The sequence below is a fragment of the Chelonoidis abingdonii genome, chromosome 2 (genome assembly GCF_003597395.2).
Source record: "Chelonoidis abingdonii isolate Lonesome George chromosome 2, CheloAbing_2.0, whole genome shotgun sequence".
NCBI classification, from domain to species: domain Eukaryota; kingdom Metazoa; phylum Chordata; order Testudines; family Testudinidae; genus Chelonoidis; species Chelonoidis abingdonii.
The window spans coordinates 272,320,724-272,336,479 of NC_133770.1; the positions used below are offsets into that span (position 1 = coordinate 272,320,724).

A 15,756-nucleotide genomic window follows, 5' to 3' on the forward strand; every position below is an offset into this window, starting at 1 on the left:
CTGAATGCAGACCAGAACTAGCAATGGTATTTTACCTATTTCCTCTCTTTACCAGCAGAAACATCTTTTGAGTTGAGTAGTGAGGAAGAGTCAGATGGCGAAGCACTGGATTATTTTGTTTTGTGATTTATGGAGAACTGCATAATAGATGAGCAATTTAATAAACATAATAATTATTATTATTAGTAGTAGTAGCACTCATTCTAGTCCAGGTGGCTAAGTAAATCCAGGGCTGGTCTGTGGGTTTAACCCATTCAGTATTTTGCATCTCATGTTTATCTTCCTTTGCCTGCCAGAAACTCAGGAAAAAAACAGCAGAATTGGGTATCTGTTAACAGTAGTGCATCTCCAGAAGGATGGAGTTCGGGTTCTGTGGGTTTGTTTGTTTGCTTGTTTGGTTGGTTGGTATTTTTTAGGGACATAGATTCTCTTTTACCCATAACAGATAAAGAGGTAGAAATTGGTTCAAAGAAAAGTAAAATGAAGTTGAACAGTATTGAACTGACCCCTCACTTCTGAAAAACTTCCAACATGGTAATACTATAGAGTATCATTATTAGAATGTGATCTTTCTGCACATTCTACAAATGCAGAGGACTCTATCTATTCTAATTAATTGGTGCTTACTAGCATTAGAAAACGTCCTCATTCTTATGTGTGAACGAGCTAGTTGTAGATATGATCGTCAAAATGTTCACATTTGGATCCCTAAATTTATTTATTTAGATTCCCATGACCCCAATAGAGTATTTGAGGAGTTAGATTTTCAAAGATGGTGAATATCCACAACTCCCCAAACCCAAAATACAGTCAAGTCCATGGAAGTTCTGAACACTCAGGATTTCCAAAATCCAAGCCACTTATCGAGGTGATTAACTTAAGACATCAAGTTTGAACATTTTGGTCACTATGTTCTATGCATTACATCACAAGTGCCCTAGGTAAAGTTGTTAGGGTCATAACTTTGGATATATCCCCTACATTTTGTCCATCTTGTCTATTTAGATTGCAAAACATTCGAGTCAGGGCATGTCTATTACTTTGTATTTGTACAGTGCCCAGAACAATGATCCCCATTCTCAAGCAGTTCCTAAGTACTCCCACTACTAATATTACTGCTACTTTTATTGTGATTGAAGTAAAAAGGGCTTTATGCCTTACAAAATTGTGTCATACCTTTTCCTTACAAATTAACCCCATTATGCGCTCTGATCTGCCATCTTTTTGTTACTAATATACAGACTTAAATCTATTTGTTACAAAATGTCAAGGAATGATTACCGTGACCATCCAGGGAAGGATAATCACAGTCCAGCTTGATGGAATGTCATAGTCGACTAGCAAAAAGACCATCTATTAGAGATTATTTTTATCATAAAATGACAGTGATAATGGCTCCAATAGTGTTACGTAGACAATAATTATGTTGACCTCCTAATTGCAGGGATTCAACAATGATTTTCTCAGTCTACATGCAGATATTTTCTGCCCCCATACCTGGACCAATTTTTCTGCTGGGATAAGTCCATTGATGTCGCTAGAGTTACACCAGAACTACACCATCAGAGAATTTGGCTTTTTATTTTTACTGAAGGTGTCCATGGCCAGAAAACTTATTTAAATGCGTGGCAGTGACTTTGCTGCATGTAAGGGTAATTTTGAGTTTCTGCGAGTTCCATAATAACTCTGCTCTCTCCAGATGACACGTGTGTGATTCCTGAAAGGTATCTGTCAAAAACATCAGCTGATGTCAATGGGACACCTCAACTCCTACTAGCTCTGGATCTGAAGCACAATTTAAAATGCAGATGGCCAAGCACCAGACTGCTTCAGAAAACACATGACAAACCAATGTGAATTCCTGCCTACATGTAAAAAGGGCTGCGAATGCTCTCACTTTTTGTCTCTTTTTGTACGGCTTTCTAATATGCTCCATGAAACAACCTAGACACCAGGTCCTAGTTTGTTTATGTATGTATGTATGTATTTATTTATGAAACATAGAATTAAAATTATAGACAATATTACTCAGGGTTTCTCAAACAGGGGTTGCTGTTTGTTTGTGGAAAGCCCCTGGTGGGCTGGGCCAGTGTGTTTACTTGCCCCATTCAGAGGTCCAGACGATTGCAGCTCCCACTGGCCACGGATTGGTGCTCTGGGCCAATGGAAGCTGCGATTGGCCGGACCTGCGGACAGGGCAGGTAAACACACAGGCCCGGCCTGCCAGGGGCTGTCCCTACATAAGCAGCGACCCCTGTTTGAGAAACCCTGATATTAGTAAAAATAATGACTCCACATAATTTCAGGTTGCCAGAGCTAGTGGTGTTTTGTTTTCAGATCTAATATAAGTGGGTGACATTATTAAGGTTCTACCTACTTTATACCAAATCTAGCTTTTGCTCAATGTGACCCACATTTGAATATAGAGGTTTCTCTTACAGAACTTGGCTTTATTTTTTTCCTAGATGCTGATTTGACCTCTGAGCTTCCTCATAGTATGTGTGAGAGTGAGAGAGAACATCTTAATTTTTTTAATTGTATATATTTATTCATTTACATGATTTTGAAGTACTTATCTCAATATCAAATGTAATATTTGCAGAGTTGTGAAAAAAACTATTGTTTTATGTTCTCTAAAATGTATGTGAATATTTTTACAGTTTAATTCTGTGTGTGTCTGCACCCTTCTCTGTAGATATTTTTAAGTTTGGAGTTTTGTTTAAATCCAGATACTCAAAGACAAATTCTCTCTCTCTATCTCTCTCTCTATACACGCACACATACACACTCTACTGGTTTTAAAAACTAGGTTTGGCAAATCCAAATCTGAATTTCAAATGTATAAATAGATTCAAATTTCATGCTGGTTTTCACATGATGAGCAGCTCTAATCATCATATGCAACAGGAACCGGAACCTACTTTCATTGAAGTCAGTGGCAATACTCCAACTGATTTCTATGAGAATATACCCTGCATGAAATTAGGTGAAAAACTATAAAAAATGAACAATCACATTTTATGTTGGTAAATGAAGATTTATGGAAGAAAGAGGAATTGATGGAGCAAGATAACAACATCAGCAGGTGTCCTTAACCACATCTACCAGCTGGATGTCTTAAGAATAGGCTTAGCCCCTGAGTAAACCCTGACTCACTGCAAATAATAGTTATTTGACTTATCACATCAGTACTATGCTGGTTCAGGCAAAGTGAGCAAGCAAGCAATCTGATTTCAGGCATGACAGGCCCATTTTCTTTGTGGTCAGGCCTCTTTTTGGATCTTAATAGCAAGATCTTCATCTAAAATTATTATTTTAATTATAATTATTTACCATTTCTACTGTAGTAATACTAGAGATCCCAGATGAAATTAAGACCCCATTGTGCTAGGTGCTGTACACATGTATATTAACCAAGTGCCTAAAATGACAAATTTACAGTCTAAATAAACCAAAGAAATAAACAGTAGGAAAATAAATATTATTAAAAAGGCAAAGTCTATATTGAATGCTATTAAATTTAACCGTAAGATTAGGACGGGAGCAGAATTTAGGATGTCAGATTTGCACATCATTTTCTGTGTAGGCAGAACTCAGGAAAGAATATGGCCCATGGCTTCTTCCTATTTCCTGAACATTAAAATAGCTATGTTCTTATAGTCAAAGCAATATAGATCTGAAAATGCTCCAAGATGAAAATATTGATTGCTGTAACTTATGTGATGGAAGTATGATGTTGCCAAGAGAAAAAAATAAACTCCTGTATTTATTGAGAACTAAAATTTAGTGAAGACGAGAAATGGACTTGAAGTACAACCTGAGATCTAAAGGGCCCTTAACTCTGTGTACTTCTCAATTGGCCTTTATAGGTGTACTGGACCAAACCAAAAGCCTGGATTGTAGCACTCCTCGGCTTTGGTATGTTCAAAATGAGGATCTCAGTTTTTGTGATTTGGGACCATTTCCATTAAAAATGATCCACTAGTTACCATGCAAAACCAAAACAATAACATCCCATGCTTGAAATGAGCTAGAGCACTTGGGGCTTTACCTAAAGGGTAGATGCAAAACATATTGTAGACTTAACTTGAGGCCTGTGAGATCAAATCACGAGTGATTTTTCAAGTTATATAAAATTGAAATCATTATCTTGAGAAAATAAACGGTGCAGGAGCTCTCCCTCTGGAAACCAATATGCTTATCATCAATGTGCATATAATAAAAATACACATGTTCAAAACCAAATGGTCACTTGTCCCATCCCATTGAGAATGTCATTTCCCTTCATATTAAATGTTATTAACAAAGTTCAGTTTCCCACTGGATTATCTTGTAAAAATAATTTTACTTATTTTTATGGCATTTCCAACAACAGCATATTTTGTTGCATATGTTTAATCTTTTATATGTTTTTCAAATAATAAAAAAAGCAAACAGGCTTCCACCAAAACCTATGGAAGTTTAAAATGTTTTCAAGACCACGTTCACATACTTCAAAAGTGGTACCTGAGCAATGAGGCAGAGATCCACTCCAATGTCCATTTAATTGACATGTGCGAGATGGTTGGCCTAATAGTGATCGCCTTCCTGTGCAGGTATAATGAACAGTAGACCCAAATGTATACTTCTCTCCAGACAGGATCGCATTCGGAGGAATGCCAGGATGGCCACAGTCAATCACTACAATACATAATTATTGAAGATAAAAAAATATTATAATCACCGATCAAACTTCTTACATTTACCATTAGAATTCCCATATTTTATACATACATCTTGTGAAGAAGCTGGATTCTTTAATGTTAATTTATTAAATATGAATAATATATCAAGAACCAAATTCTGACAGATGCTGTGAAACAGATGTCTCTTGAAGGGTCATGTTAATGATAATGTGCTTCTAATACTTCTGCTGAGATGAGCCTTAAGGCACAGGCATTTAGTGTAATTAAATATATCTATCTATCTATCTATATACCCTAGATGTATGCATATAAAAGTTACACAAGACGCCTGTACCTTAGAGCTGGTCTCCGTAGAACTATATCTATATATTCATTCAGAGTAGAACTATTCTACTTTGGGAGCAGAGGGAGGCTATATGTAGGGGTCAATGCTAGCTCACAGGTTATAAATGCATATACATGTGGCTCACATCCACTGACCCTTAAATCATTGCTCATGATACTCTGGTGCAGCTCTTTCTAGAGGCTAGAATTGTGGTCAAAACCTTTCCCTGGAGATTCTATCTCCTAATTTCCTGATATGTGTTTATGGGGACCAGGAATTGGGCACAAATATTTTGCAATATAAAGACCATATTTTGCCTTTAAGGCTATGGTCTGTCTTAGGAGCAATGCGGAGTCCCAAGGGTAGCTTGTGAAGCAAGTATGTCTGAGCTAGGTATAATTCCTCAGTGTACTCTCACTGCACCTGGGAATTGAAAAGAAAGGACTATCCTTTGACAGCTCCACCTTTTCCACCTCTTCTCCACATCCTACTATCTCTGAAGCAATGTCTCTCCCTGGGAGCTAGGGATCAGGGCCTTAGAAAAGCCAATTTACACATAAGCAATTTTCCATTCAGGCTGAATTAGCTTTTTATTAAGATTGACTCAGAAGTTTTTAACCGTACACATTTAGGGTGTGTGCTGTGTGGACTGCGGACAGTGGTACCTGAACAATGTTCAACTCCATATACAACACTGGTAGCAAACTCTAACTGCACAGTGCAGAAAAGGAGATGTAAGCTGATATTGTGTAATTACACTGAAGACAGCAAAGAGAGAATTCCATAATAAGTAATGCTGTATTACTTTTTTTCTTTCACTTGTCTCTTAAACACACCTATAACAAAATCTTGTAAGAAGCATTTGTAGAAATTGGTCAAAAATAGTATTTTACAAGTTCTGCATTTTAAATCCTGGTAAAGCCATTGGAATAGTTTCAGAAATCTAATATGTATTAGAAAGTTTTATAAGAGTAATGTTTAGCCCAACAGGCATTTATTTTACAAGAATAAAATAAAGCGAAAAAAAGGCCTATGCACTACTCGGTAGAACAGCAGACACATGGATTATGTATATCAAGGAAATAAAGGTTTGCCTTGCAGTGCTGAAAAGAAATAAAACATCAGCTGAAATTTGAAGTGGGGTACATTTTCAAGTAAGGTTTGATTGCTCTTATATTTATCTATCAGAGAAAAAAACTTTGTTATGTTTAAGGGTATATATTGGTGACTTGAAAGTAAAAATCCTTTCAAGAGCATGTAGTTATTTAAAAGCAATCATTAAAAACCCAGAGAATTCAGAGCGAAGGTTGAACTTTGAAGGAGACCAAACATTTGCACCTATGAAAATGATCAGTGGCAAGGCATCTAAATCACCTTATTTCTGTCCCCATAACAATTCTAGCCTTGCATATCTCTCCCTCTTTGTTCTTTTACCCTTACTTTGTGTGATGTGTTAATGTTTGATCAAAGACATTTTTTCTAAGTGCTTCATGAAGACTTTGGCTTATAGCTGCACATATCTTGATAACAGAATAGCCACTGAACTGATTTAGTGAATTGCCACTTCCACCCTCCCATCTTCGCGTCAGCATCTTCTTCCATAAGGGCTTGAAGAGAGGTATTCAGTCTATGACTGTGGACATATTAGATTTGAAGAAGACTGCAAGGTTCTTAGTACTGAAATTGTGCATAATAGAGCACTAGTTGAATACATACTGCACATGACTGATGCTGTATGAAGATCCTCATTCACTAAGGGTACGTCTACACTACGGGATTATTCTGATTTTACATAAACCGGTTTTATAAAACAGATTGCATAAAGTCGAGTGCATGCGGCCACACTAAGCACATTAATTCGGCGGTGTGCGTCTATGGTCCAAGGCTAGCATCGATTTCCGGAGCGTTGCACTGTGGGTAGCTATTCCATAGCTATCCCATAGTTCCCACAGTATCCCCCACCCCTTAGAATTCTGGGTTGAGAGCCCAGTGGCTGATGGGGCAAAAATCATTGTTGAGGGTGCTTCTGGGTAAATGTCATCAGTCATTCCTTCCTCTGGGAAAGCAATGGCAGACAATCATTTCACGCCCTTTCTCCCTGGATTGCTCTGGCAGACGCCATAGCATGGCAACCATGGAGCCCATTCAGCGTTTTTTTTACAGTTACTGTATGTGTACTGGATGCCGCGGACAGAGGCGATACTCCAGTGCTACACAGCAGCATTCATTTGCTTTTGCATGATAGCAGAGATGGTTATCAGTCGTTCTGTACCGTCTGCTGCCAGCGTAAACTGGCAATAAGATGTTGGCTATCTGTCCTTCTGTACTGTCTGCTGCTATCATGGGTGCCCCTGGCTGCGATCGGCCAGGGCGCAAAAGCAAAACTGGGAATGACTCCCTGAGTCAATCCCTCCTTTCTGGTTTCTAAAAATAGAGTCAGTCCTGCTTAGAATATGGGGCAAGTGTGCTAGAGAACCAGTGTATCAGAGAGCACAGCTGCTCCATGTCAGATCCCGCACACAGAAAGAATGAGCTACGTGCCCGATCTATGGTGGTGCCCCTGTCCAAGACCCACCCGTTGCTTCCCTCCTCCCCAATCTTCCTGGCTACCATTGCAGTGTCCCCCATTTTGTGTCATGAAGTTATAAAGAAGCAGGAAGAAGAAACACTGATTTTTTTAGTGACATAAAATGAGGGGAGGCAGCCCTCCCGGTGCTATGACCGTCCAGGTAGGACATTAAGCGGGGTGGGGGGAGAGGAGTCAAGATGCCGCTGCTATGACAGTCCAGGCAGTACAGAATCTTTTCTTACATATGAAAGGGAGGGGGCTTGATGGAGCTCAGCCCCATGTTGCATGATGAGGACAGTTACCAGCCATTTCTGTCCCATCTTACTGGGAATGACCAGGAATAATTCCTATTTTTTACCCAGGTGCCCCGGCCGACCTCACCTGAGGCACAGCCAGGGCACTCACGGGCTGATGGTGACGACAGATACAGTCATATTGTACCATCTGCCACAGGAGGGGAGAGGAGCGGATACTGCTCTCACTGCCGCGCATGCGGTCTACACCAGCATTAAGTAGACATAGGGTGACATTGAAAAAGTCAGAAAATGATTTCTTTCCCTTTTCTTTCACGTGGTGGGGGGAGGCGAGTAAATTGACAGCTATATCCCGAACCACGCCGGACAATGTGTTTGAACCTACAGGCATGGGAGCTCAGCCAAGAATGCAAATACTTTTCGGAGACTGCTGTGGACTGTGGGATAGCTGGAGTCCTCAGTACACCTCCTACATGAGCGTCCATTTGAGTCTCTGGCTTCCCATTATGCTTGTCATGCAGCACTGTGTAGCCTGGAGATTTTTTTTCCAACGCTTTGTCATTTCGTCTTCTGTAAGGAGCTCTGATAGAACAGATTTGTCTCCCCATACAGCGATCAAATCCAGTATTCCTGTATGGTCCCATGCTGGAGCTCTTTTTGGATTTGGGACTGCATGCCACCCTGCTGGTCAGAGCTCCACCTGGGCAAACAGGAATGTAATTCAAAAGTTCATGGGGCTTTTCCTGTTACCTGGCCGCTGCATCCGGAGTTCAGATTGCTGTCCAGAGCGGCACAGGTGGTGCCCTGTGGGATACTGCACCGGCAGCCAATACTGCGATTTGCTGCCACACTAACCCTAATCCGATATGGTAATACCAATTTTAGCGCTACTCCTCTAGTTGGGGAGGAGTACAGAAACTGATTTAAAGAGCCCTTTATATTGATATAAAGGGCCTCGTAGTGTGGACGGGTGTGCAGTTAAATTGGTTTAACGCTGCTAAAATCGGTTTAAACGCATAGTGTAGACCAGGCCTAAGTTTAGCTCTTTTTATTATAGCATTATAATTTAATGATCTCAGTCTTGGAGTTTTCATTTATAGATACACTCAGTCTGTGTTTAATCACATTTGTGTAATAGCTGGCATGTGTATTCTGCAAAGTGATGAGCATTCTGGCCTCGATCCAGCAAATCATTTAAGCACGTGCTTCACTTTTGCCCCTTGACTGTTCTTTGAAAATTAAGCATTTGCTTATGTGATTTCTGGATAAGAATCCAGCACTCTGCAAGTTCGAGTCCCTAATGGAAAGGGGAAAAGACTGCCATTAGCATGCTATTTTTAATAAAACAACTATAACATGAATTTTGTCTATGAATTATGCCTGGCTGTAAAGAAGGTCAAATTAGAAGATGATTAAGAGTAAGGCATAAAACTGCTTATTATGAATGGATAAGATTATTTTAGAGTCTCTGGGTTTTTTTGTCCCTCAGGGTATAGCTATGGAGACAGAGCTAAGATTATGACTTTCCTTTACATTTAACCTTAACTCTGAAATTTTTAGATTTCTAATGGCTGTTTTTGACAACTACACCATTCCAGTAATATTTTTCTGCTTCAATTACTCAAAGGGACCACAAAATTGAATACCAGTTTAACAAATGAGAGTTGTAAAATAACTACAAACTATATAAAAGATAAGGAAGACTCCTGGAATGAAGATCATTTAAAAAAAAAACTGGAAGAACTGAAAACAGAACTATTGTGAGAAAATGGGAAGAGAAAAATCCTGCCTAAAGAATAAATAATAAATGCAGAATTTGTTCACACTCTTCCAGAAATGTTGCCAAAATGACTGAATTAACAACTCTTTATCTTGTTTTCTCTCTCAGTGTGATCTCTTATACAAGAGGGAAAGCGTAGCCCAAAAACAAGTCTTTGTAAAAGGACCTACAGAAAGGACTGAGGAAAAGAATCTCCCTGTACAACTCAAGGGCTTGTTGTTGAAAACCTTGCAGCGCCTATGCAGCTTCTACTACAACTTTAGAGGTCCAGTGTCATTATTTATTGCTATGAAAGTTCCATGTGGTCAGTGCATCCATGTAGTGGCACTCCTACTGGATACACCCCTGTTTCCAAACACCACTTGTACTGATGCACCGTACTCCCAAGGATTATTCTTCTGTGATATGCCAAAGAAATGGAGTCTTTTTGTGTGGTCTCTCCACAGATAACATTTTCATACACCATGTATAACAGACACGGGATACCTCTCCTGCCTTTGAGGCCTTATATCACACATTTAAAAACCTATGTACATAGGATCTCTTTGTCTAACTTCTAACAGCACCATCTGAGTGCCTACATAGAGAAACTGAAGAGACAGTTATACTTTTACAGCAAAACCAGTGTAAACCATAATAAAATATATGGCCCATTTTTTTAATCTTACAGAAAAATACGCATTATCTACTTACTAATACATTCAGGTAATGGCTTATCCCAGTGACCATTTGGTTGACAGACTAGAACAGAAGATCCAAATAAAAAATCTCCAGGATTGCAGTCATAAAACACCACTGTTCCATAGGTGAAATTTCCATGTTCTATTTTACTTTCTCGTATGGAATTTGCAGGGATTCCAGGATCAGAACAGTTGACCACTAAAAAAAGTGATACATTTGAAACTTATTTTTAGATTACACATGTATAATATATTGTTTTAGAAATAAATTTGTAATAGCTTTATTACTGAGGTCTGGATGCACAAAAGGATTTAGTCACCTATTAGGCACCTAAGTTCCAGTATTGGGATCATTATGATGTGCAAATATCCCAACAAGCCACGCAAGGAACCTAAATTTACTCGGTGCCTAAGTTTCCAGAGTAAAAGTTTCTTTGGCACCTACACATCCATCTCTGGTCATGTGCAATGCTTCTTCACTCTAGGCATCTGGATGCTTAGATGCTCCCATTTAAACCTAGAGTGATTCATAAACCAGGACAAGACGGGCATTTGGCCTAATAAGTCATGTGCAGGGCGTAATACACTAGGCATGCTCAGAAGCTGTTTAACAGATTGGGTCCCTTTCAAAATCCAGACGGAGAAGGAGAAGAAGGAGGTGGTGCCCACCTTGTAACCTAGTGATTAAAGCAGAGTCGTGTTCCCTCTCCCGCCCAATGACTGTTCCACTATGGATGAATATTTAAATAGTCAATGGACCACAGAGGAGCAGAAAGTGTGAGAATGACCCTGTAGTCCAGTGGTAATGACATCCACTTGGGAGGTGGAAGGCACGGGCTCCAGTCCTCTTGCCACAATCGCTATTTCATTATTTATCTACAGTGGAACAGCTTCAACAGGAATGATTCAGGGAACCTCACATCGGGCTGCCCCATAGATCAGTGGTTAGAGCACTCTCCTGAAAGGTGGGAGACCCCTCTTCAGTTGAACCTGGGTCTGTCACATCCCAGTAAAAACTCTAATCACTGGGATAAACATGATAAGGAAAGCACCACTTCCTCCTCAGCTTCTTGCTAAAACAGTGCCAGGAGAGGGTTCACAGCTGAGAATCATTAGCAGAGCTAGGTATCTCCCTGTCTCCTGGATTTAGGTGCCTATCTCTACGAGAGGGACAGGGCTTAGCACACATCCTTCTAGTTGGCATCTTCCATTGGCGAGCTTAGGTGGGAAGATAGATCTATAGATAGCTGTCTATCTGTCTATCTCCACCTTTCACTGAAGGGAGCTTTTGTTAATGATGTGAACAACCTTGTTGGTTCTTTGGGGTCCTCAGCTTCTCCTAGATTAGTACTTTGAAGAAGTAGCTAATAATAATTTTTTTTCATCTGCATCTGTTTAGGGGGTTGTGACCTTTCTTTCTGGATTCAGAACTCATCATGGTGCTCCATGCTCATCATCTCCAGGACAGATCATTACAATGAAGACTACATGAAGTTACCATTGAAAGTAATCTATATACTACATGCAGAATGGTACTGCCCATTCTACTTAACTGTGTGTATCATCGTATTATACCTGTGGCTCTGGAATACTCTGTAGATTGAAATCCTAGTAATCTATTTCTAGGTACAACACAGGACACTGATATTTACTTACACAACCTCACACATTTTTCATCCTGGCTGTTTTAGGGCTATTTTACATACCATCACAAAAAGTGGAATTTGCTGGGTTGTTCTTGCTAACAGCCCTCCAGTAATGACATGTGATGACTGTAAACCAAGCATTTTCATTGGATGGAATAAGACATCGGAAGCTATTTCTTCTTCTGGCCTGACTTTATTAACCTTCAAAGCAAAACTTATCTGTTCACCAAGGCCTTTTCTTTAAGTAGGTAGGTGGAGGGGACAGAGTGTTATTTGTAGTCTACAGTGAGTTTCTGGGCTCTGGGCATTTTCTGTTTTGAGATCAAGTGTTTTATAGTAATTGTACATGAACGTAGAGACTATGATGTATTCACTTTCAATATAATGAAAAAATGTATTAGTTCTACATCACTCATAAATAGTGATCATTTACAGCAAACTGCAAAAAGCTCTGGTCATTGTAACAATCAGTATGAGCACTGCTGTGATTTTCTTATAATTGAAATAGAGACCTTTTAGAAGGGGTACAGTACTTTTAAGAATGTTATAGTGTGCACTGGACATATGGACAATATGCAAGTTTGCAGGTATTTGAGAGAGTACCAATTTTAAATAGGTATGTGGATTAATGTTATTTTTAATCCGTGAAAATCTCATGATCAAAGTCATAACTAGAGTTGCTGCACCCTAAAAAGACCAGTATTGACGATCTGATGCACACACGTAGTTCTCTTGTACTCTGTTGTACCCTATGAACAATTTAAGATTTCATGGATGTGTGTAAAGTTTTCATAAATCAATGTGATCGATACATTTATTGAGCCTCTGACCCTTATAAGCAATAACATATAACAGGGAGTATGGTACATTATTGTGGAAATACCAGTACACTAAGATAATGTATTGCTATTGGGCTGAAGACCAAATATACCTGTTGCTGTTAGTACACAATGCAAGTTTTCTGTTGTGAATAATAATGTCTTAACTACAAATAAAACATTTAAAAATAAAGTTCTGTAAATGGTTTTTCAATAGGGCTCAAGGCAGAGTGATAAATCTAATTGGAAGGAAAATGTATTAAGTAAGATGAATATAAACACACTATACAATTTAACATTCTGCATCATCCTAGAACCCAAAGCTTATAGGAAATTTCAGGAAGCCCGCATGATGCTAACTCAGCTGCAGGATAGCTCTTTGGGTATGTCTACACTAGGGGATTATTCCCATTTTACATAAACCGGTTTTATAAAACAGATTGTATAAAGTCGAGTGCATGCAGCCATACTAAGCACAATAAATCGGCGGTGTGCGTCCCTGGTCTGAGGCTAGCGTCGATTTCCAGAGTTTTGCACTGTGGGTAGCTATTCCATAGCTAACCCATAGTTCCCACAGTATCCCCCACCCCTTAGAATTCTGGGTTGAGAGCTCAGTGGCTGATGGGGCAAACATCATTGTCGCGGGTGCTTCTGGGTAAATGTCATCAGTCATTCCTTCCTCCAGGAAAGCAACGGCAGACAATCATTTTGCACCCTTTTTCCCTAGATTGCCCTGGCAGACGCCATAGCATGGCAACCATGGAGCCCATGGCAGCTTTTTTTTTTTTTTTTACGTTTTATCGTATGTGTACTGGATGCGCGGAACGAGGCGATACTCCAGCGCTACACAGCAGCATTGCGTCTTGCTTTTGCATGTAGAGCAGAGACGTAAGTTAATCAGTCGTTCTGTATCCGTCTGCTGCGAGTAAAACTGGGCATGAATCATGGATTTACTGTTCCTCTGCACTGTCTGTTCTAACATGGTGCCCTGTGAGATCGCGTCGGGGCGCAAAAGCAAAACTGGATTGACTCCCTGAGTCATCCTCTCTTTCTGTGTTTCTAAAATACGAGTCAGTTCTGCTTACATAGCTGCGGGCAAGTGTGCTAGAGAAAGCCAGCGAGTGGATCAAGAGCACCTCTCTACTCATGCCACCCAGTATCCCGCGTGTCAGACATAGATGATGAGCTACATTGCCATTTCTGGGGGTGCCCTCCCAACACCCGCACCGTTGCTTCCTCCTCCCCAACCTTCCTGGGTCACCGTTTTGCAGTGTCCCCCATTTGTGTCATGAAGGTATAAAGAATGCAGGAATGAAGAAACACATAGATTTTTTAGTGATATAAACATGAGGGGAGGCAGCCTCCCGGTGCTATGAAAGTCCAGGCAGGTTCATAAGCGGTGTGGGGGAGGGAGCTACAGTCACCCATGCTATATAGTCCGGAGTCCAGAATCTTTCTCTAACACAGAAAAGTGAGGGGAGCTGAATTAAAGCTTCAGCCCCTAGTTGCTAGATGAAGACAGTTCACCAGCCATTCTGTCCATCTAACTGGGCATGATCCAGGTATCATCCTATTTTTATGCACAGGCGCGCGCCCCTCCGCCCCAGCCGGGCTCACCTCACCAGCACAAGGGGTACTTCAGCAGTTTCAAGCATGAGCCTCACGTGTTGATAAGATGGTTTAGTCAGGCCTACAGCTCATCTGCCACCTGGGAGGTGAAAAGAAAAGGGAAGCCGAATACTGCGCTTCACTGCTGCACTCTCGCATCTATCACCAGCATTCAGTAGACAAGGTGCACTGAAAGAAGTACAGAAAATAGATTTCTTCCCTTTTCTTTCACAGTCGGGGCGGGGCAGTAAATGAGGAGCTATCCCTGAACCACGTCGGACAATGTGTTTGAACCTACAGGCATTGGGAGCTCAGCCAACGATGAAATACTTTTCGGAGACTGCTGATGGGACTGTGGGATAGCTGGAGTCCTCAGTACACCTCCTACATGAGCGTCCTTTGAGTCTCTGGCTTCCCATTATGCTTGTCATCCAGCCTGTGTAGCCTGGAGATTTTTTTCCAATGCTTTGTCATTTTCGTCTTCTGTAACGGGATCTGATAGAACAATTTGTCTCTCCCCCATACAGCGATCAGATCCAGTATCTCTTGTACAGTCCATGCTGGAGCTCTTTTTGGCTTTGGGACTGCATTGCCACTCGTGCTGATCAGAGCTCCACGTCAGGCAAACAGGAAATGAAAATCTAAATTTCGCGGGGCTTTTCCTGTTTACTTGGCCACAGCATCCGAGTTCAGATTGCTGTCCAGAGCAGTCACAGTGGTGCACTGTGGGATGCCACCCAGAGGCCAATACCGTCGATTTGCGGCCACATTAACCCTAATCCGATATGGTAATACCGATTTTAGTGCTACTCCTCTCTTTGAGGAGGAGTACAGAAACCGATATAAAGAGCCCTTTATATCGATATAAAGGGCCTGGTAGTGTGGACGGGTACAGCGTTAAATCGGTTTAACGCTGCTAATATCGGCTTAAATGCATAGTGTAGACCAGGTCTGTGATGCTATTTCTACTTGGATGCAATCAGGATTTCTTGAGAACTACATATTTTCTAAGGGAAGACAATTTTTTAAATCTTCAAAACATATTTCTGTAACCCTCCAGTTCTTGTTTATCAGTACACTCATTTCAAAAGACACTACTGTAAAAGCTGTGATCAGCAGCAAAAGGGCTGCTCCAAGAAAACTAGACTATATTTTACTGGGAACAGCAGTATATTTATATTAATCGAAAATGAAAAATACAAATAATACATAATACAAAAACAAATAAATCTTAAAATTTCAAGAGTATATTGACATGACAGAAGGTGATGTGGTTTTGCTTTTATGGTCTGATAAAAACAATTGCTATTCAACTGTATATAACACACTGGGACATCTCCTAGTCCCCGAGTTAAAGTTTATAATATCTTTACATTGGATTTGGAGAATGA

At 40.3% G+C, this 15,756-nt stretch overlaps 1 protein-coding gene across 4 annotated transcripts in view; it reads right to left on the minus strand.

Moving 5' to 3' along the window:
* Nucleotides 1-15,756, minus strand: part of CSMD3 (CUB and Sushi multiple domains 3) — a 1,318,842-nt gene that overhangs the window by 72,522 nt on the left and 1,230,564 nt on the right. For all 4 annotated transcript variants that reach the window (XM_075063193.1, XM_075063192.1, XM_075063195.1 and 1 more), the window contains 2 exons: nt 10,307-10,492; nt 4,507-4,680 (listed from right to left, as the gene is read on the minus strand). In XM_075063193.1, coding sequence (XP_074919294.1) covers nt 4,507-4,680; nt 10,307-10,492 — 360 coding nt within the window. The remainder of the gene's footprint in view (nt 1-4,506; nt 4,681-10,306; nt 10,493-15,756) is intronic.